The 22601-nt window shown below is 34.6% G+C and overlaps 4 protein-coding genes and 1 long non-coding RNA gene across 10 annotated transcripts; all 5 read left to right on the top strand.

The window, feature by feature from the left end:
- The first annotated feature begins 2249 nt into the window (after nt 1–2249).
- On the top strand, nt 2250–3893 carry LOC125609534. Its single transcript, XR_007339759.1, has 5 exons — nt 2250–2754; nt 2875–2945; nt 3252–3336; nt 3471–3534; nt 3622–3893. It is a non-coding gene; the product is annotated as an uncharacterized LOC125609534 (long non-coding RNA).
- Nucleotides 3894–6815: 2922 nt separating this feature from the next.
- LOC125609533 (probable histone H2A.1) lies at nt 6816–7476 on the top strand. The gene is made up of 2 exons (XM_048781012.1): nt 6816–7072; nt 7146–7476. Exons 1-2 carry the CDS (start codon nt 6884–6886, stop codon nt 7356–7358), a joined length of 402 nt encoding a protein of 133 aa, XP_048636969.1. The 5' UTR covers nt 6816–6883; the 3' UTR covers nt 7359–7476.
- A 277-nt stretch (nt 7477–7753) lies between these two features.
- LOC106430920 (transcription factor bHLH115) lies at nt 7754–9414 on the top strand. The gene is made up of 5 exons (XM_013871718.2): nt 7754–8172; nt 8441–8506; nt 8590–8667; nt 8738–8900; nt 8973–9414. The coding sequence occupies exons 1-5, from the start codon at nt 8054–8056 to the stop codon at nt 9222–9224; spliced, it is 678 nt and encodes a 225-aa protein (XP_013727172.2). The 5' UTR covers nt 7754–8053; the 3' UTR covers nt 9225–9414.
- Nucleotides 9415–13330: 3916 nt separating this feature from the next.
- On the top strand, nt 13331–14513 carry LOC106418657. 6 transcript variants are annotated; one of them, XM_022701179.2, is made up of 3 exons: nt 13347–13629; nt 13972–13995; nt 14101–14513. In XM_022701179.2, exons 1-3 carry the CDS (start codon nt 13426–13428, stop codon nt 14287–14289), a joined length of 417 nt encoding a protein of 138 aa, XP_022556900.1. In that variant the 5' UTR covers nt 13347–13425; the 3' UTR covers nt 14290–14513. The 6 variants fall into 6 exon arrangements, 4 of the variants coding, with proteins under 4 accessions (XP_022556900.1, XP_022556902.1, XP_022556898.1 ...); XR_007339758.1 differs by having other exon boundaries at nt 13348–13629; nt 13739–13995; XR_002657986.2 differs by having other exon boundaries at nt 13331–13629; nt 13739–14513.
- Nucleotides 14514–21416: 6903 nt separating this feature from the next.
- LOC125609532 (AP2/ERF and B3 domain-containing transcription factor At1g51120-like) lies at nt 21417–22573 on the top strand. Its single transcript, XM_048781011.1, has one exon. It carries the CDS (start codon nt 21417–21419, stop codon nt 22449–22451), a length of 1035 nt encoding a protein of 344 aa, XP_048636968.1. The 3' UTR covers nt 22452–22573.
- The last annotated feature ends 28 nt before the right edge of the window (nt 22574–22601 follow it).

Genomic DNA, 22601 nt, shown 5'->3' with positions numbered 1-22601 from the left:
TTACGCTAACATTAAATCTTCACTTGCTTATCGCCAAAGCAATGCTCTTTTAATAGATGTCTCCACGTCATTCTTTCATAACAACTTTGAACCGATATTTCACATACCGACCCATCTGTGTTACACATCCTCTGTTGCACATTAAACAAGCTCCAATACTGGAGCTAACACCTACGACTAGCTCCACTAGCATTGGTTATGCACAGATGACCAACTCATCGATCAAAGATCATATGTGCATCCAATGACTATAAGGTTGAGAGCAAAGATAGTAAAACCAAATTCTCGGTATGTGTTATTGACAAGCAAAGTAGTTTCTCCAGAGCCAAGACCATTTACTGAAGCTCTAATACACCATGGTTAGAACAATGCTACGAATGAAGAAAACGAAAGTCTTTACCATGTATACTGGGTCCGAATTGAAGGCATGACTCTTTCTTTAATTATACTTTAATAACGGGGTTGCCGATTTAAAACCGGTTAGCTAAGTAATTTTACAAAACTAAAAATGATTCGAGGACTTTTGGGGTTGGTTCACTCCCGGATTTGTGACGGTTTCTTGATGAAGCTCTTGTTGATGGCTTCCAAGTCTCTGTTGGTATCCCAAAAGTTATATTTTATACAATGTATTGTATTTAGCCAATCTCACAGATTGCTTTGATCAAATGAAAAGATGGTCGGAGAAGAATCATGAGTTGTTTGATATGTCTTCTTTTTCCTCCATAGTGCTCGGCCAAAAACGGACCTAATATAGATGTGGGGTTTAAGCCCACTCATTATGGACCTAATAATGACTTGGAGCTTACTTGGATCCCAAGTCAAGTTAACTTAACATCGTTTGTGTATACTAAGTCTAAGGGGGGGGTTATTGGTAGAAGAATTCAAGAGGAGTTATTAAATTTTGAGATTCCATTGTTATTGGTTTATGAATTTTTAAAATTTAATTAGAATCCATTTTTATTGGGATGATGACTTTTAAATTCTACTCAAAATCTTTTGTTATTGGAAAAGTTTAGTTTTCATTGATTTTAAGATTCTATTAAAATCTATTGTTATTGGGATGTAAATTCTCTTTGTTTTTACTCATAAGACTAAGGAGGTGTTATTGGTTTATATATTTTTATTGATTTAGAAATCTAAATCTAAATCTAAACTATATTAAAAGCTCTTATTCTAGAGCTCTAAGACTATCCACGTAGGATGGAAAATTCAGGCCAATCAGAACATTTTATTTTGACATATCACCATTAATGAAACAAAGTGGATTTCTCTATGGGTTCTTTTAAAATTCATATGGGCTCTTTTAAAATTATCTTTTGGCCCATCAGAACCCATGCCTTCAATCTTCGCGACTTCCCTCTTCCGCGACTCTTTTCAGATGCTTGCACTTCATCTTCTCCAAATTCTGTTTTTTTTTTCTCAATAAATAATGATGTTAAATATTTTATCACATGCGAAGAAACTCGAAGCAGAAGAATCAAAACCCAAGAACGAAGCAGAGACCATACAAGACAATAACAACCCGAGAAAGAAGTGTTCGTGATCAAACACCGGAGGAGCCACGAGCGATCCAAGACGACGAAGACAGGTCCGAAGGACTCAACAGCTTCCGAGGAGAAATCAACCGGTATTACTACAAACCAGACTCCAGCCGATGTAGACGCGATACTGATCTAGTGCGGAAGACTAAGCCATAGCAACTCCGCCGCGGCGGCGAAAACCAAGAGGTATTCTGTATCCAAGAGGAGCTTCGACTTTGACAAGAACGGCAACGCAGACAAAGCCGATGCGGAAAAGGGAGGAGAGGAAGAAGAAGCCGAGCGGCAGATTCATCAGCGGCGGCGGAGAGTCGCGTCGGGAGCGGAAGAGACGGACTCCGAGCAGCGTCGGGAGCGGAAGAGACGGACTCCTAGCAGGGAGAGGGAGGACTCGAAGAGCTACCGATCGGGGAGTAGGGAGAGAGGAAGCGGTAGCAGACGAGTAAGCAGATCTCCGGAGAGAAGATCGGAGACGACGAACCCTAATAACGGCATTGGCAGTTCTGTAAATTCGAGTAACAACAACAATATACCTGCCAAGTTCGTTTTGGTTCCTGCAACGGATAAAGAGAAGAGAAGCAGCAACAACAACGCAGATGTGTCTATTAAAAGGGTTGCTGTCAAGAGAAACGTGGCGTCTCCAAGGTATCAGTCGCCTGCAAGAGCGGCGAGAGTTATCAACCACTCCTAAAGGTTAAAGCTTTAATTCTTTTCCAGAATTTTCGATCCTGATGGTAAATTTATTTCTCTTATGTCAACCGTCTTAACTGGTTCGAGATTCCATTTTTACAGAAATCTGAAAAAGTGTCGCCTACACGTGTTCGAACCTGAAGGTGTGGTCCATAAAAGAGATTTAGATAAGTTTTGCAAAGCTGTCATCTTTTTTAATTGAGCAGTGAATCTGGCATTGTTGTAATCTTCTTACTCTGATTCTATTGAAAACCATTTCTTATACAGATGTTCTTCGCACCAACACGAGAGAATTGGTATGACAGCTACACGAGTTTATGTATTCTTATCTCTTGAAAGTTTACTTCAACAAGCATATTTGATCTTAATGATACAATAGATAAATGGTGTACCAAATAAAAGTCTTATAGCAGTTGGCGAGACAAATCTTATCTTGAAAAAGACTATTCACCATGTTTCTACAATGCTGAAGAGGGTACCCCTTAAGCCGAGAAAAAAACTATAATCTCCTGATTCCCACGTTAATGTATGTTTAATAATCTCCAAATCTCTGTCAAGCATATATTTGTGCTCAATATCTTGAATGTTGTTTAACTTACTAACAAAATGTGTAAACTGGCTTACTTTGTGATAATTAATTTTTTAGGGACAGATGAACTGGTCAATGGAACATAGCCATCTTGAGCCTAAGACTGAGCTTTGATAGAGGAACGAAAGGTACTGATACACAATTCTTCACTTTTTGACGCAATTGTTTGATTTGTCAAGGGTGTTTGAGCATTTGAGATCTTGAACATAGATTTATCCTTTATGAATAACTTTTACCTCCCACTTATTTATTTGCTTGCCACCGACTGATTCTATTGTTATGTGAACGTGTAGTTTCCTACACTTCTGTACCATTTGGAGATTATGTTGCTTCTCCACTACTACTAAATATACATGGTTACAAAAAGCTTTTCCTGCAAACTAGAGTAATGTACTCAATTTTAATTCATCTCAATGGTCAATGTGTCTCTGAAGGTGGTTCAAAGAAGTCTGCTGAAAATGGGTTTATGACAGGAGGTGGCTGTAATAGCTCGAGCAACAGAGTAGGAAGACAAACCTGGTAATTTATTTTTCTTTGAAATGGCATGTGTATGTACATTAATCTTTTCTTAGTGTACACATTATTGAGTATTGAATAAATTTGGAGGGGATAATGTCCCCAGAACTCGATTATCATTATTTGCCTGATTCAAGGTCCAAGCTGTTGAGTAGAAGTTGTAATGCGGCTCTGGAGACAAATCAGTGTTGGGTAGATAAGGTATTGAATTAGTTTTTGGTAAGCGGAAATGGTTGTTCAACTGTATACTAATATTTGTATGTTTGACTCCAACCGTGAACATGAAAGGAATGTCTTAAACACCTGAAAAGAAGTAAGTCACAAGATTCATACACCACAGAAGAAGTAAGACACAAGAGTTGGAAGTGGCGACGACAATGTACGAAGGAAACTAAAAGAATATTTGTAATGGGAAGATTAAAAAAGTTTCTACGGTTTGTGTGTTCCTGAGGATTCAGTTTGGTGTGTTTTGTTTTCATTGCCAAAATGGTGTGCTTAGTAAAATACAAATATAGAGATGGAACGATAATTTCAAATTAAAATTAGTTATTCAAAGCTTAGTTGAAGTAGCAGTACGTTATGTATATAAAAAATAAATTTCTAATGGGTTCTTAAAAGATAGTTGTATACAATACGATTTACATTACATATACGAGTGAATATAATTCCAAGTGTTGATTATATTCACTAAGTTCAATGTTAAAAAACTTCATAAAGCCACTTAGAAATATACATATTCATAACCAATTTTTAAGGATTAAGTGTATGTATTTTCTTGAGCCCTCATATAATACTTAAACTGAAATTATTCATATATACAATAAAAACTACTTTCTCTGTTTTCTAATAGATAAGGTTTTCCAAACTATATACCGGTTTTAATTTTTAATATGAAATTTATTATTTTTATGATGGTTTTTAATATTTCCTAATATATATATATATATTCTGATGGTTGAGTTGCGATTAGATAGATAGTGAAGGTGTTCTTATTATAAATATATAGAGAAACAAACTAAATGTTTTCTTATTTATGTGCATAAATACAAAAACAGAAAGAAATACAAACAGAAAGAGCATAATACATTTATTCATGTATAATTTAAATTTACAACTATTTATATTTTACTCTTATCATTTGTAGATGTTACTGTTAAGAACTAAATAAGAGTCATGCATTTTGGTTTAATATATATTATTCCTTGCTACGTACCAGCATAACAAAAATTAGAATATTCTTTAAAATATTTATTAATTTAGATTATATACTTAGTTAAATATAAATTCTCTACAATTTAGTTTTAATACTGACATTTTAAACAATTTTTTTTTTCAATAAAAAATCTTTCCACACAAAACAAATAGGAATATTTAAAAAATATAGGAGTTAAGTAAAAAATGCAAGTTTAGTGATTTAAAATAAGTTTTATCAAATTATTTATCAATTTTACATTTTTTCACCATCCATACATATTCAGATAGTAAAAAAAAAATATGTTTCACTCATATTTAAAACAAACTAATTATATTCTCATTTATATATATGTGTAATATATATGTATTAAATATAATTATATTTGCATAAATCCGGGCGTAGCCCGGACAAAATCTCTAGTCCATATAGTATTTATAAATCCAAGTAAAATATACAAATTTTCAAATTTTCTCGGATTAGTATTTACAAATCCGGAGGTTTTCCTTCGGATTTGGGTCTTTGTATTTTTCACAAAGAAATCCATGCAAATCCATTCAAATACATTATGAAATCAAATATATTAGTAAATCCGTATGATTGAATAACACTTGATTTGAATTATAATTTATGAATCATTAAACGAATAACACTTGATTTGAATTAGAATTTATGAATCATTAAACGAATAACACATGATTTCAATACATATTTTAAAATCATAGAACCAATAACACTAAATTTAGTTTGGATTTTCAAATTCATCAAAATACATCAACCAATAACCCCCACTAAACTTTGAGAATATCATCTATACCCATAAGATTTTTGAAATCTATGCAATAAAATACACTCGCATACAAAAACACACAAAATTGAATAATGAAATAATACAAATTAGGGGTGGGCGTCCGGGTACCCGTTCGGGTTCGGATCGGGTATTTCAGATTTTCGGGTATTTCGGTATAGAGGTGTAGAACCCGTTCGGGTATTTCTGTACTTCGGGTCGGGGTCGGGTTCGGGTATTTTAAGTTCGGTTTCGGTTATTTCGGATCGGGTTCGGATATTTAGATTTTGAAGAAAAAAAATGAAAATTTTCATTTCTCAAATTTCTTGTATTTAAATATATAACTTTTCACTTAACTATTTTTTATTTTTAATAGATTGCATAGCTAATAGATTTGGACATAACATTTTCAAACTAAAAAGACATTAATTTGGTTATTGTTTTTAAATTTTGGATGTAACTTTTTGTTAATTGCTGAAATAAAAAGTTTGACATGCATTTTAAGCGAATAGCAAATCATCTTCTACGTAATTGTATGTATATCATATGAATTTAAAGTATGTGTAGTATCAATATGAATATTTTATATAAAATGAAAGATGTAAACTATAAATATAAGATTAATTATCATATGTTCGGTTATTTTCGGATATCCATTCAGGTTCAGATATTACCCGTTCGGGTTCGGATATCCAATCTCTCCTAATTCAATACCCGTTCGGATATTTTGCTACTTCGGTTCGGATTTCGGTTCGGGTTTTTCGGATCGGGTTCGGGTACCACTTCGGATTTCGGATAAAATGCCCACCCCTAATACAAATCACAACTTTAACATAAAAGTAGAAAACAAATATTAAAAATTTAATAAAAGTAAAAAAAAAATTAAAATAGTTTTAAAAAGTATTTTCGAAATTCAAAAAGAATTAAAAAAACAATTTGAAAAAAAAAATCGAAAGCTTTTATATAAAAAGTTCAAATTTAAAACCATATATTTTAAAATTATAAAAAATAATTTTTATTTATATATCTATATATTAAAAGGTACAATGACATTTTGTCTTTTTAATAATTGGATTTTTTTTCTCCTATTATACCATTAATTTCTTACCTTAAAAGTTAATAACAATCAATAGAATTCTATACACAAGTAATGAAAATCTATGTAAGAATATTGGATAAAATTTGTCAAATCTAATTAACTTGTAAAATATTCTCAACTATTAAAATCATCAAATTCCATTAAAATTCATGTCCCAAATTCCATTGCGAAGGTTCAAGGATTAGCGTGGATTCATTGGGCTCTTTAGTTCGATTGGAAACGTTTGGGACTAAAAAAAAAAACATCAAACTATAAAAAGCCAGCGAGGTAATTTCCATCTAAACAGATCCCGAAAGACCAATCTGTACCGTCAATTAGAAAATAATCTAACGGCGATAAACAGTGATCCGCGCACTCTCTTTCTATTGGTTCACTAATGTTAAGCGGAATCTACAAACTGTATATAAACTAAAGAGAGAAGATCGGAAAACTCACAGAACCAAAACGTTTACTTTCCCTCAAATCGATTTCAATGGCGGGCCGCGGCAAAACTCTAGGATCCGGGGCCGTGAAGAAGGCAACATCTAGAAGCAGCAAAGCGGGTCTCCAATTCCCGGTGGGTCGTATCGCTCGTTTCCTGAAGAAAGGCAAGTACGCCGAACGCGTCGGGGCCGGAGCTCCGGTCTACCTATCCGCCGTTCTCGAATACCTCGCCGCCGAGGTAAAACCAATCTGATTCCCCTGATTGGATCTTTATGATTGAAAAAGCCCTAATTTTTGAAAATTGAAATTAGGTATTGGAGTTGGCTGGAAACGCGGCGAGGGATAACAAGAAGACGAGGATTGTGCCGAGGCACATTCAGCTCGCGGTGAGGAACGACGAGGAGTTGAGTAAATTGCTGGGAGATGTTACGATTGCTAACGGAGGAGTGATGCCGAATATTCATAATCTTCTTCTTCCTAAGAAGGCTGGTGCTTCTTCCAAGCCTTCTGGGGATGACGATTGATTTAATCTATCTTGTTCTTTTCGTTTTTTTGTTTCTCCATCTTTAACTTGTTTAATTGAATGTTCATATGCTTCATTTTCGGAATTAAATCAAAGTTCAGACTTTTTGGTTTCTCCAATCGAATGTTCGTAATTTTGGATGGAATAAAAAAAAAGCCGAGAATTGTTGTAAATTGAGATAAAATTTGATTTGTTTTGTTTTAGTGATCGAAGATTTGCGTAAATATGTGGGTTTTTCGATATAACGAAATTCCATCTCGAATTGTTCGTAAAATCGTATGAAATAAAAACCCAGATTTGTAAATTTCTCGTATATGTCCTGTCCACTTGGGGATTTTTTTAAATTGATCTGTTTTGATGATGGGAGGTTTGCGTAAAGATGTGATTTTTCGATTTAAAAACGGGAAAGCTAAATGTGAATGACATCACAGGATGTGTATATAATTGGGCAACTCTGACATGTATATTATAAAGATTTTGAAGGGACGATGATGATTGGTGGGGCAATAGTGTATGACATCCATGAAAAAGAGAGATTTGAAATATATATTTAATAGAAACCGATTGAGAGAGAGAGAGAGAGAGAGTTTCTACCACCAATATCTCTTCTTCACTTTTCCACACATTTTGTCTATTCAGATTCGTCGACCCTTTTTCGGAAGCAGCCGCCGCGTTTTTTGGTTTTGACTTGTAGAAATGGTGTTTCCGGAGAACACCAACTGGCTCAGTGATTACCCTTTGTTGATTGATGGTGTTTTCTCTCATCACAGTCCCACTTTCCCTTGGCAGATCGATGGCTCAGCTACAACTGTCAGGTTTATTTTTCTCTATTTTTGATTGTTTTTTTGTTTCTAGGCTTTTTTGGACTTTTGGTGTTGTAGGGGTTATCTAAAGAACGTTGGACTTTTTTTTTTTTTTTTTTAAGATGGTCCTGTTGTGTTAGAAAATATGAAACTTTTTTTTTGTCAACTCTGTTTTTGCATTTATTCCTCTGTTTCCTAAACTAGTAGATGAATCTACAGATCTCTCTCTATTTCTACTTTAGATTCTGCTACTGATGTGAAGTAGTTTTCTGTTTCACAGTGTTGAAGAAGTTGATGGCTTCCTTTGTGATTCGGATGTGATCAAAGAACCTGGCTCAAAGAAGAGGTAAGGTTCTAGCTTTCTGTTATATAGATTGATTTTGAACCTGTGTAGTGTTCTTTTGGTTTATATGTTCTTCATTGCTTCAGGGTCAAATCCGAATCTAATGCTGGTCCTAGCTCGAAAGCGTGTAGGGAGAAACAAAGACGCGATAAGCTAAATGAAAAGTATTTTCTTTCTTTCTCTTCGTTTCTCTTCAATCTTCTAAGTTCTTTAATCTTTTAATATTAACTGTAGATTTACGGAGTTGAGTTCCGTACTGGAACCTGGGAGAGCTCCGAAAACAGACAAGGTTGCTATCATCAATGACGCTATCCGGATGGTGAATCAAGCAAGAGACGAAGCACAGAGATTGAAAGACTTGAACTCAAACCTCCAGGAGAAAATCAAGGAGTTGAAGGTACAAAAACTCTAGAACGTTAGCCCTTGAGAGGTTCTGTCCATTAATCCTACGATGTATGTCAATATGCAGGATGAGAAGAACGAGCTGCGTGATGAGAAACAAAAGCTGAAGACTGAGAAAGACAGAATCGAGCAGCAACTCAAAGCGATCAACACGCAGCCTTGTTTCTTACCAAACCCGCCAACACTGTCTCAGGCTCAAGCTCCTGGAAGTAAGCTTGTCCCTTTCACAACTTACCCTGGCTTTGCCATGTGGCAGTTCATGCCACCTGCTGCAGTTGATACCTCACAGGACCATGTCCTTCGTCCTCCGGTTGCTTAAAAGAGCAGCATCTACTATTGACGGTTCTCCTTTTCTGATGTAGACAATCCTATGCAAACTTGTATTGTGATTTATGGTCATCATGCGATTCATTTGCATGTAAAATGGAAATAAGCATGCACTAACTGTGCAAAATGTTGTAAACTTTTGAAATTATGGTTCTACAGCTTGTGGAGTTTATGATCTTAAATGCTGAGAAACATGTAAATGAGTAGAAGTTAGTGGCACTTGAGATGAATAATTTAAGTTAGAAATTGTCATTGAGACCTCAGCTTGTTCATCATCATTTTCATCTTTATCTTTTAACTTCTTCAAACTACCCTTATCAACTTATGATCATACTCATATTCACCGTTTTTGGTGTCTCCAATAGATTATTTGATTTGATGCTCTTTTGTTTCTGGAATCTTATAGTGGCCCTGGTCGTCGTAAGTAGTAGCATGTTTGTTTTGTTGTGGCGTGATTGGTCAAAAATTAAGTCTAGCCAAAAGGTATGTTTACTTAAACAGGGTCCTTATCGAATTTTTGAGACCGTAATGTTAAATAAAATCTTGGTATGATCATAAAAATAAATCTGTAATCAGAAAACTTATGTTCTGTTCAATGAGCTTCCTTTATTAATCTTAGGAAAACGTGTGAACAATGGTCTTTGAAGATGATAAAAACACTGGCACATTTTGAACCCATTATAAGACAGTTGGTCTCCAAAACAAACCCGTGGATGTATACTGTGAACAGAGCCGGCCATTTGAAAATAGAGATGAATTGGCTTGAAAATGCAGTAAATGGTCTCATGGGAAGACAGGTAGGTAAACACTTTATTAGATAATTTAGATGCTTTGTCTAGCGAAAATGAGGAACTTGATTCAGATCATTGACAAGGGTGGAAGAATAAACTTTGCAAGTTAACATCATTCTGGCATGTACATTCTCCATGAAAGGCAAATTCTTGCAAGTCTCTTTGTCTTTTAAAAAATCGTTTACTATTTTTTTGTTGTTCTTGATTGGTTTCATGATCTGCAGGAAATCAGGAGGCAGCACTTAATGCGGAATTTTGAAAACCGCACTCTGTTCACCAATCACACAAATATTGTTTCTATCTGCGTAATTTATAAAAACTGCCAGATAGGAATTGAAAACCGCACACGGAAACCTATAACTCACATAAGGTAACCGCGGTTCTAAAAAAATAAGCGGTGCGGAATTAAAGTGCGGTCCAACTGCGGTTCATGCGGTTTGCGGGACAAGTGCGGATTTGATAAAAAAAGTAGTGCGGTTTTGGTAAAAAGAATAGTGCGGTTTTGGTAAAAAGAGTAGTGTGGTTTTGATAAAAAAAAATTAATGCATTTTAATAGAAAAAAAATGTATATATATTTCTTATTAGTTAAAGTAGAACAAAGAAAACAAAATTGATAGAAAAAATAAGAAGTAGTGCGGTTTTGGTAAAAAGAATAGTGCGGTTTTGGTAAAAAGAGTAGTGTGGTTTTGATAAAAAAAAATTAATGCATTTTAATAGAAAAAAAATGTATATATATTTCTTATTAGTTAAAGTAGAACAAAGAAAACAAAATTGATAGAAAAAATAAGAAGTAATGAGGTTTTGATAGAAAGAACAACGCGATTTTGGTAAAAAATTAATATGATTTGACAGAAAAAATTGTAACATAAAAATAAATAAAATATATTTTTAATCGAATTTGAAAAAATTCAAATTTTGATATGGAACCGGTCATCAGTTTTGATGATTTGATTAATTTTGACCAATTTTTTGCTTATCTTAAATATAGTTTTTAATATAATTAGTAACCGCAGAGAGAGAAAAAATAACGGTTCTACCAGTTCGACCGGTCTATTCGGTTCAATTTTTTTTTTAAATTGGTTAAAGCTAAAAATTGTCATTATTTTGGTCCAAAATTAATATATATGAATTTTAAACCCAAATAAGAGTAATAGTGTTGATTTGTGAAAATATCAGATTTTGATTAGTATTAATATTTTGAATGGTTAAAATTTTGTGAAAACAATAAAATGTTTTAAAATATTAAAATATAGGCTTGAAACTAAATCATTGATGTAATTATTATTATTAGAAACGTATATGGGATTTATAGCTGATAAAAAAATATTATAAGATTTTATCAAAAATCAAAATACTTTTATTTTAAATAATAGATGGTCAAAGTGCGTTATTCTGACATACCGCACCATAAGTAGTGCTTTTGCGTTATTCGTTAAAACCTGAACAAACAAAAAAATAGTTTTGTGAAAGCGTTTTTTGACCAAAACCGCTATAACAATTACAATTTTCTTGATTGGTGACACTTTCAGAATTCTGTCACATCATTAACAAATACGTCCCGCTTTTTCTAAAAACGCTGGCTCCATTCATTACCATAATATTGCATTTACATTTTACACTGAAAACTGAAAACCGCAAACACATGAAAAAAGGTGCGGTTCTGTAAATAACGCACTCATCTTTTTTTTTAACACATATAATTTTTTATTTCAACAATACAAACAATATACCTAGATAGTCATATGCATGTTTGTGTACGTGGAAGCATGCAGTAATAAAGTTTTTTTTGGTCTTCTTCAAAACGGTATTCTTTTTTTACCTTTTCTCATATGTTAAATTTTATTTTACAAAAAAAACGTGTTTAACTTTATATAATTTTATGCTTAACTATTTTGTTCTTTAATAAAGTTTAATATAATTTTATTATTTTATTTTCAAAAAGCTAGTTAGTTTCATTTAAAAATTAAAATAAAACTATACTAGTGTATAGCCATGGAGATTTGGTTCTCGGTTCGATTCTGGTTCAGTTATTTTAGTTCTTCGGTTTTTTGGATTTAGAAGTTTAGGATTCATACATTATTTAGAAAGTTTGGTTCAGTTTCGGTTTGGTTATTTCTATTTTTGTTTTGGTTCGGATAACAAAGTTGAGAACTATTTTGTTTTCAAGTTATTTTTGATCCCATTCGATTCCAGATGTTTTGGTTAATTCATGTTAAAATTTTAAAAATCAAATTTTCAAATTAATATTATATTTTGGAGATTTACAGATAAAATTCTGATAATTCAGATAAATTTAAATATTTTAGATAAAATATATTTTAATAATTGAATTTAATTATGTTAATATACTATTTGGATTATTTTAAGATATTTTAATAATTGAGTTGTGAGATATCATATGTTCGGTTCAACTTTGGTCCTGATCCTATAAATAAACAAGAATTATTCAACCGGTATCATGCGTCTTTACGTTCTATTTAAACAAAAATATTTTAATAATTACAATACAATTCCATTAAAGTAATTAATAAACTTAAATCTAAATTATTTTTTTTTCTAGATCTATTTCACAACAAATTCATGATAAATATTACACTTAATGCACATTAATACTATAAACCTTAATATGTAAAATAGAAAACCTCTTTCCATAAATTTGTGGGTATTATCCTCTACTAAATAATGTTTATTCAAAATTTTATTGTTTTTTTTTAACGCTGATTTATTACGATCTTACAATTATGATATAGGAAAGATTACATAGACGATTCGACAACCGACAATACTACCTGTCTTATGAAGACCTACGCCTAACTGCATCACCTGAGCCGTCCTATAAAGATCCACGCCTGACCAGATTTACTTGCACCATGTTGAAGATCCCTTGCAAGCCTTTCCTCTGTAGTCTGCATAATTGCTTGATAAACCGCTTTCTCCGGGACTTGAAACCTGGATTTCCTGTAATCTGCAATAAATTGCATAGTCTGGGATTCGAACCCCAAACCTGGGTGTAGAAGCCTTTAAACCTTAACCAATAGGCTACAGTGCTTCCACTTCAAAATTTTATTGTTAATGAAATCAATTAACAATATTTAAAAAATTTAAGGGATATGCCTTATTTGGGAATAAAAACTTAATAATGAGAACATATTTAAAATATTCATTTTACTTGATAATTTTAAATTTGTACCTAATAAACTTTTCAAATAACCAATTTGACTAATCTATTTAATTGACGATATTTTTTTAGATATATATAACTAAAATGCTATTAGAAAATTATTTTTAAATTATGTATGATATTACATATGTTTAATTGAATTTTACCTAAAAGTTAGTCTAAACGTGCGTTTTATTGACTTGCTTTCTCTCTAGCGACAAAAATGGCGATCTAGGGTTTTGATGTATTCTCGAAGATGGGATCCGGGTATTTGCGTAGGAGATTGGTTCATCAAGGAGTTTCAAGAGCGCGATTCGGATGACTGGAAAAAGGGCTTTCCTTCAAATCAATCAGGGATTGATTTGAGATTCAATAAGGAGATTTTGGGGAAGATAAGGAAATGGAAACGTTGGATTGATCGGTGCAGGGCCCCGATCATTATCAAGGTGAAATCGTCGAACTATAAACGTGTTTTAGATTGCGATTCATCTCAATATTTTGGATTTGGAACTGGATTGATTGGTGATTTGTGGTTGATTCTTAAATTTGGAACAGCAAGATCAGGCAAGAAGGAATTGGTTTTTGGAGGAGTGTTTTCTTTTTTTATAATAAGCTTTCTGAGTATTGGGGTTTTATTTGGCTTAATGGGTATAAGGAAATTAATTCTTGTTTTGGTTCTTTGGATTTTTGTTAAATTTTGGAATAAAATTATTTTCCGGTGTTTCTGGTACTTTAATTTGCTGGGAGTAATTGTTCATCATCAGAATGGCTCTGTTACTTGGGCACAGAGATGTGGAAACGTTCGGAGGCTGGTATGTATAAGGCAAATTGTGTCTGTTGGTATGGTGCTGTGGTCTGTTGGAAAAGGCTTGGCTCTGTATTTAGGTGTATGGTGGTATTGTTTACGTGTGTGGCAGGAATGGGTGAGAGTTGACAAGTTGTGGTGGAGGCCTTTACGGTTACGGAGATGGGGCGAGAGAGGATTGACATGGCGTTTAATGGAATATACTGATTGGTACACTGATGGCTTTGATCAACAACATGAGTTTGAGATGGTCATGGAGTATGAGAGGCTTCAAAACTTTGGTTTTTTGGTATTATTATGATGTCAATTGCGGGGAAATACATGTATAAGGGAAATGGAACAGTGGATTTGGACAATGTGTGGCACGTAATACTGCACATCTCATTTTCTTCATGCAAAGTCCTATACGTTTGTCATAAGGAATTGTGGAAAAATTGTACTTTCACTGGTGTAATTGAGTCTAAACCTTTATATTGTTCGGAGTTTACAATATTTTTTTCTTGTGGTGATTGTTGTGGTGGTTTATCTCATTGTTCTCACAATACTTGGAGTTTTTGGGATTCATTGGTAATGTTATTAGAATATTTTTTAATGATGATTTTCTTAATAAGGATGATTATTAGCTCGTCAATAGATCTCAGGAGGGGTTATAGATCGACAAGAACGGATGCTGGGAGGTTTATAGGGTATATTGATGAGTTCTACATGTTATCTAGAACTACATTTTTGGTGCTCCTTGTCAACAAAGGTAATCAGTCACGAAACAGAGGATTTTTAGAAGAGATAAGTGGTGGGGGAAGGAAAGTGTGCCTAATATTCTTTAGTTCAGTTTGGATAATAGAGGATGATGTTGGTGATGTCGGTTCGAGTATGGTTTGGATAATGAGGCATGGGAGTCATATAGGAAATGATTTATGTTATATTGTGTCTATGTTAAACGTATATTTAAAGGTTTTTTATGGAATACGGGATTTCTTGGATTGGTGGGTACGTAAGCCAAATGTAAAGAACGTCAGATTATTATCTTTGTTGAGGGTCAAAGGGATTGCTATTATTTTATGCTACACGTAATGATATTTCATGCATTCTCTGTGACTAAAGAAAGTGGCAAAAATGGGAGTTTTAAACGAGTAGTGGCATTGTGGATCTTTATGAAATGGTTAAGGCTCCAAAGGAACGATAATAGGTGGATTATGGGAAATGGGTATCATTACACTCGTCAATCCGGCTCTTTGGAGCAAATTAAAAAAATTGTTTTTAATGAGAGTTTTGAGTTGGAATTGTCGAGGAATGGGAAGTAAGTGGACCATAAGTTATTTGAAAGAGATAAGACACAAACATAAACCGGATTTTTTATTTTTAGCAGAAACAAAACAAGATTCAGAGTTTGTTCAAAACTTTCAATCACATATTGGTTATGATAATCTGGTCATAGTGGACCCCGTGGGACGAAGTGGAGGATTGGCACTTTTTTACAATAATGAATATCAGGTCAAGGTATTATATTCTAGTAACCGAATGATTGATGTGGAGGCGGAGGCTCTTGGAAAAACAGTTTATCTTACTTTTGTATATGGGGACCCAGTACAAAAGATGAGGGAACAGGTGTGGGAACGTCTAACTAGATATGGACTATCGCGATCTGAACCCTGGTTCATCATTGGTGACCTTAATGAAATTACAGGTAACCATGAAAAAGATGGAGGATCTTTGAGGAATGCGGATTCGTTTGTTCCTTTTAATAATATGATAACAAATAGTGGTTTACTAGAATTTCCGGCTCGGGGAAACAAAATGTCATGGCAAGGAAGAAGAGGAAAAGGGAAAGGGGCAGTGTTGGTTCGATGTCGATTAGATCGTGCCTTAGCAAATGAAGAGTGGCATACTCTATTTCCTTGTTCCTTTACAGAGTATCTAAGAATGGTGGCTTCCGATCATCGGCCGGTGGTGGCTTATTTAGAAGATAAAATTACCAAGAGAAAAGGACAATTTCGGTTCGATAAGAGATGGATTGGTCAAGCAGGACTTATGGATTCAATTGCTATGGGCTGGCTGGATCATAGCGACGGGAGAGAAGAAGGGAGATCTGAGAGTATTGTGGCTAAAATTAGTAATTGTCGTCATGAAATTGCTAAATGGTGGAAAAATAATCCACCTTATGGAAAAGAAAAAATAAATGATCTACAACAAGCACTTGAAGAGGTACAAACAGATAATACAAGATCGCAGGAGGATATTCTCGAGGTGTCTAGGAAATTACAAGATGCATATAAGGATGAAGAAGAATATTGGCATCAGAAAAGTAGGAACATGTGGTATTCTTCTGGGGATCTTAACACGAAATTTTATCATGCTTTAACCAAGCAACGAAGGGTTCGTAACAGAATTGTTGGCCTACATGATGCTGCGGGAAATTGGATTACAGAGGATAATGGTGTGGAAAAAGTGGCAATCGACTATTTTGAAAATCTATTTAGTACCACTTCTCCATCAGATTTTGATGGTTTTCTGACAGAGGTTACACCGGGTATCACTCCTCAGATGAATCAACGTTTGCTGAGGCTAGCGACGGAGGAGGAGGTCAAAGAGGCTTTGTTTATGATGCATCCTGAGAAGGCGCCAGGACCGGATGGCATGACTGCTCTTTTTTTCCAACACTCCTGGCATATTATTAAGAATGATTTGGTAGAGATGGTGAATAATTTTTGGTTTCTGGAGAAATGGACGCAAGGTTAAATATCACTAATATTTGTATGATTCCAAAAACGGAGAGACCTACAAGGATGACGGAATTGCGGCCAATTAGCCTTTGTAACGTGGGATATAAGATTATTTCTAAGGTTTTGTGCCAGCGATTGAAAATATATCTTCCCTCACTCATATCTGAAACTCAATCGGCATTTGTGGCAGGAAGGTTGATTTCTGATAATATTCTTATCGCCCAGGAAATGTTTCACGGATTGCGAACAAATAAAGCTTGTCAAGGAAAGTATATGGCAATTAAGACGGATATGAGCAAAGCGTACGATAGAGTGGAATGGGACTTTATTAAGGCCCTACTACAGAAAATGGGTTTCGATCTCCATTGGATCAAATTGATGATGGAATGTATATCATCGGTTCAATATCGGGTACTTATAAATGGTCAACCGCGGGGCCTCATTGTTCCACATAGGGGCTTACGGCAAGGAGATCCTTTATCGCCTTATTTATTTATTCTCTGCACTGAGGCCTTAATTGCAAATATAAAAAAGGCGGAGAGAGGACAACAACTAACGGGAATGAAGGTAGCTAGAGCTTGTCCGTCGATATCTCATTTGCTTTTTGCGGATGATAGCCTCTTTTTTTGTAGAGCGCAAAAAGAAGAATGTCAAACTATTCTTAGGATTTTAAAGGAGTATGAGGCAGTTTCAGGACAGCTAATAAATTTTGAAAAGTCCTCAATTCAATTTGGACATAAGATTGAAGAATCCGTAAGACAGGAATTAAGGGATATTTTGGGCATTCAGAATCTTGGAGGGATGGGATCTTACCTTGGTCTTCCAGAAAACCTGGGGGGCTCAAAGATTCAAGTTTTTAGCTTTGTTCAGGATCGATTAAATAGTAAGGTCAATGGATGGACTTTCAGGTTCTTTACAAAAGGAGGAAAGGAAGTGATCATTAAATCAGTGATTACGGCATTACCAAATCATACGATGTCGTGCTATCGTTTACCTAAAGCAACCGTGAAAAAATTGACGAGTGTTGTATCACAATTCTGGTGGAGTCCAGGGGGAAGTACAAGAGGTATGCATTGGAAATCATGGGATAAAGTATGTATAGATAAGGATGAAGGAGGGTTGGGATTTAAGGATATCACAGATTTCAACACAGCAATGCTTGGTAAACAGTTATGGCGTCTAATAGAGAAGCCAAATACTTTATTCGCTCGAGTTTTTAAGGGTCGGTATTTCAGGAATGGGTCACCTCTGGAACCGATTCGTTCATATTCTCCGTCATATGGCTGGCGGAGTATCGTCTCTGCTAGATCTCTGGTAAGCAAAGGACTAATCAAAAGGGTGGGATCAGGTTCTTCCATATCTGTATGGAATGATCCATGGCTCCCAACCACTCGCCCGAGACCAGCTAACAAAAATCAACACAATTTATACCCGGACCTCACAGTGGAGTCTCTCATTGACTCCTCATCACGTACTTGGAACTCACAGGCAATTCGTTTTTTGGTGGATCCACAGGATGCAAAAATTATAGAAAGCATTCCTTTGAGCAGGACTCGGAGGGTAGATACTGATGGATGGCACTTCACCAAACACGGGAAATACACGGTCAAGTCAGGATATCAGGTAGAACGGATCTATCCAGACAGAGAGAAACCACCTTTACTGATTGGTCCCACAGTGGATGTTCTGAAAGCCTTCTGCTGGAAAATACGGTGTCCACCAAAGTTAAAACATTTTCTTTGGCAATTGCTGACAGGATGTATAGCAGTGAAGAAGAATTTACAATCAAGGGGAATTCAAGGGGATATTTGTTGTGCAAGATGTGGAGCCCAGGAGGAATCGATAAACCATGTGTTTTTCGAATGTCCTCCAGCACTTCAGGTTTGGGCTCTTTCGAAGATTCCATCAAATCCAGATATTTTTCCAACAGGTTCTCTTTTCACAAATATGGATCATTTATTCTGGAGAGTACTTCCACAGTTGGAAGATCATCAGTTTGCATGGATACTATGGTACATCTGGAAAGCTAGGAATAATAAAGTTTTCAGTAATTTGGATATGGATCCCATGGACACACTCAAATTAGCGGAAACAGAATCTACATTGTGGGCTGAGGCACAAATAGTGAACGAACAAAGGACAACACCACAGATAGGGAATATCATTTTGCCGTCAATTCCAGGAAGATGGTGTTTCACAGATGGGTCATGGAAAGAGGGGGATATGTATTCAGGACAAGGCTGGCTTAGTACCTTAGAAGGTTTTGATGGATTGTTGGGGGCGAGGAATGTTAGGGCCAGTCTTTCTCCTCTTCATGCGGAGATGGAAGCGCTCCTTTGGGCTATGGAATGTATGAGGAATTTACGTCAGTTTCAGGTTACGTTTGCAACGGACTGCTCTCAATTGGTGAAGATGGTTTCGGAACCTGAGGAGTGGCCAGCATTTGCAAATTATTTGGAAGATGTGAAGACCCTGAAAGAGATGTTCACCCGATCAGAGATCATCTATATACCAAGGACGCAAAATACAATGGCGGATAGACTAGCACGCAGTGTTAGACAGCAGCCGTCTTTTGTCGTTCACATGGATGCAGATCACCCAGTTTGGTTTACAGAGTCAGTTTGAGTCTGTAAAAGTTGATGACAAAAAAAAAAAAAAAAAATTGAATTTTACCTTAAATTAATTTTCTTTAGTAAGGATTTGAAATGTTAGATTTGCTAATAACATGTACATTTAAGTATTAGTATTAAAAAAATAAAAAAACCTAAGATTTTTCTTATGAGAAAATTGTAATAGGGAAAGTTTCAAAAGAATATTCTTCAAGTTTTGTACGTAAAGAAAAACATTTAGACAAGATAACAATGTTCTAAAAAAAAGAAAAAAAAGTTCATATAAAATAAAAATCCTACATATAATAAAATGTTAAAGTCAATAAGTTAAAATAAAATTAATTTGATAATAATATAAATACAAGAAATGCAATTACTCATTCTAACAAATTACTCATTGTAATAAGCATAATATAAATATTTTACTAAAAATGCATGACAAATATTTATACATGAGGTTGAGAAATTAAAACTTAAGACTACTTATGTAACAGGTTGGAAATTTAAATATAGTTATCATTTATGACCAAAAACATATCAAAACATCTCAAATATTATTTTCGCATATATATGTTAGTTTATGCAAAACATACACATAAACTAAAAATAAACTAAAATATATATTTTAATTATTATGCTAATGTCATAATAAAAAATACATAATACATGAAAAAAATATTATATTATTTATAGAAAACAAAAGTATATTCCTAAAAAATAAAAAATGGTTTCTCTTTTTACAAGGAACCCAAATGTTGTAAATAATTCTTTTCAACGCCTATCAAACCCGACCAATGAAAGGCTATTAGCATTTCCATTTCCACTAGCGAAATCGATATCAGGTAAATAAAAATGATATCGGTTAAATAAAAACAAATATTCGCGTGATATTTGCATTTACAGTTATATAAATCATTTTTTTTACTATTAGTGAAATTATGTAACAGCAATATATGTATTATGTGATGTATTTTGTCACCATTTTATCATAATTTTTATAGATTATATAATGGTGTAAAAAATATTTAGTTACATTACGTAAACAAAAAAAACCCGCCCGACCGGGCGGATCCAGCTCTAGTGTATCTTAATAGTTAAGTGGTTATATTTATATATATATATTTATACATATTTGAAATATTTAATAAAGTAGATTGAAAAAAGTCCCAAAATATTTTGTGTATAGTTATGTAATCATTACAAAATTTATAAAAATTATTTAAAACATTAAATTAACATAAAATTAAGAGTTTAATTTTTATTTTTTGTTGCTTTAGGACCATAAAAGTGTTGGCCGGTCCAGTGGACAATACATCAGGTACATGAAGTCCGTTTAGATATCCGATCGAACTGACAAACAACATTAATACAAAGATGCTTAATTTTTATGTTTGAAGATGAGAATAACCTGAGGATTTGATAACATTTTCTGCGTCCAAGAGATTTCAGGTTACTTATCCTTTTTGAATATCCATGTGCATGTAAAGAAGAAACTGTTATAATGGTCATCCTTTTATGCATGTAAAGAAAGAAACTGTGAAATGTGGTTGATTGTTAAATTTCTCTGATCAGTAGTTTTTTTTTCAGATGTAACAAGAACCAGAAACAAAAACAAGAAACCACATGACATGATATGATGATATAAGTTTCGCAACTAATGTCTAAATTAAGAAAAAAAAGTAAATATGTCCTTATAAAAAAACTTGAATATTTTTCTCCAGCTTTGTCTTAATCCTCAAGGAAAATTAACTTTTCTACCGAGAAAATATATCTGACAGAAAAAGAATCTCATTAACAAGGGAAAGTTACCACAAACAGCTTCTGGTGTAATTAATTACTCTGTCAAGTTTACCATTTTCTACCTCAGAAAAGTTTAGAAACAAGAACAAACATGGAAACAACTCTGTCAAGTTTACCATTTTTTACCTCAGAAAAGTTAGAAACAAATACAAAACATGGAAAGTGTATCATTCTAAAGAATCATCGATAAGGATACAACATTCACGGATTTAATCTCCTCTCAAATCTCTCCTTCAAATACTCTTTTGTCTCTCTGTCTCCTTTTCTGTTTGTTAGATTTGCTTTTGTTTCTTTTACCGATGGATAGCCTCAAGGAGACAAGCCATGAAGCCAACACAACGACAGATACTTCCGTCTCAAGTGACTTGCGCCTGGCCAAACGCATGAAACCTACTGTCTCCCCGACCGCGACAACAAAATACAAAGGTGTGGTTCAGCAACAGAACGGTCACTGGGGCGCTCAGATTTACGCAGACCACAAACGGATTTGGCTCGGAACTTTCAAATCCGCTGCTGAAGCCGCTGCTGCTTACGATAGCGCATCTATCAAGCTCCGAAGCTTCGACGCTAACTCGCACCGGAACTTCCCTTGGTCTGAAATCACGGTCCACGAACCGGACTTTCAAAAAAGCCACACAACGGAAGCTGTGTTGAACATGATCAGAGAAAGTTCTTACCAACAGAAGTTCAGCGATTATCTAATAGTAAGATCTCAGATGGTAGCCATCGCCAACATCAACATCGTGGGATCAAAACAGCGCCGAGGAGGAGGAGAAGAATCAACCAAGTGTTTCTCTTGCACGGAGCTTTTCCACAAGGAACTGACACCGAGCGATGTTGGGAAGCTCAACAGGCTTGTGATACCCAAGAAGCACGCGGTGAAGCATTTGCCTTTCATAAGCGAGAGAGACGAGGGCGAAACAGGAGGAGCTGTGGAGGATGTTGAGGTTGTGTTTTACGACAGGGCGATGAGGCAATGGAAGTTTAGGTATTGTTACTGGAAGAGTAGCCAGAGCTTTGTCTTCACCAGAGGATGGAATGGTTTCGTCAAGGAGAAGAATCTAAAGGAGAAAGATGTTATTGTCTTCTACACTTGCGATGTCCCTAGCAATTTCAAGACTTTAGAAGGTCAAAGCAACAAATTCTTGATGATTGATGTTGATTACTTTACAGATAAGGGTTCCGTGGAGCCCAAGGAAGTTAACGAGATGGTTCATAACGTTTCTGAAAGAGAAATGAAGACAGAAAACTTCTTTGGCACGAAGGTAGAAGAAGAAACCAAATCCGAGGTGAGCAAAGGAGGGTTCATGCTGTTTGGTGTTAGGATTCAATAGCTACTTTAATTAGAGTTTGGTTTTTATTTGTATTACGCAAGGCTTTTGATTTACAAACTTGGTGCTTTTCGTTTTGATATGTAACATTAAGTTTACCAAGATTAATGTCTCTTTTTGATCAAATAAAAGAAGATGCTTTTTAGAGTTAAC

The sequence above is a fragment of the Brassica napus genome, chromosome A5, assembly GCF_020379485.1.
Source record: "Brassica napus cultivar Da-Ae chromosome A5, Da-Ae, whole genome shotgun sequence".
NCBI classification, from domain to species: Eukaryota; Viridiplantae; Streptophyta; class Magnoliopsida; order Brassicales; family Brassicaceae; genus Brassica; species Brassica napus.
The sequence above is the reverse complement of the archived record's forward strand: the minus strand, read 5'-3'. Positions and strand labels throughout refer to the sequence as shown.

What these genes read in the sequence shown, in the direction of transcription:
- LOC125609533 (XM_048781012.1), top strand. Translation starts at nt 6,884, where the DNA reads ATGGCGGGCCGCGGCAAAACTCTAGGATCCGGGGCCGTGAAGAAGGCA. An exon ending in TCGAATACCTCGCCGCCGAG is followed by an intron (nt 7,073 to 7,145) that starts GTAAAACCAATC and finishes AATTGAAATTAG; the next exon opens with GTATTGGAGTTGGCTGGAAA.
- LOC106430920 (XM_013871718.2), top strand. Translation starts at nt 8,054, where the DNA reads ATGGTGTTTCCGGAGAACACCAACTGGCTCAGTGATTACCCTTTGTTG. An exon ending in GAACCTGGCTCAAAGAAGAG is followed by an intron (nt 8,507 to 8,589) that starts GTAAGGTTCTAG and finishes TCATTGCTTCAG; the next exon opens with GGTCAAATCCGAATCTAATG. An exon ending in CGCGATAAGCTAAATGAAAA is followed by an intron (nt 8,668 to 8,737) that starts GTATTTTCTTTC and finishes TATTAACTGTAG; the next exon opens with ATTTACGGAGTTGAGTTCCG.
- LOC106418657 (XM_013859404.3), top strand. Translation starts at nt 13,426, where the DNA reads ATGTATTCTCGAAGATGGGATCCGGGTATTTGCGTAGGAGATTGGTTC. An exon ending in GTGGAAACGTTCGGAGGCTG is followed by an intron (nt 13,996 to 14,100) that starts GTATGTATAAGG and finishes CGTGTGTGGCAG; the next exon opens with GAATGGGTGAGAGTTGACAA.
- LOC125609532 (XM_048781011.1), top strand. Translation starts at nt 21,417, where the DNA reads ATGGATAGCCTCAAGGAGACAAGCCATGAAGCCAACACAACGACAGAT.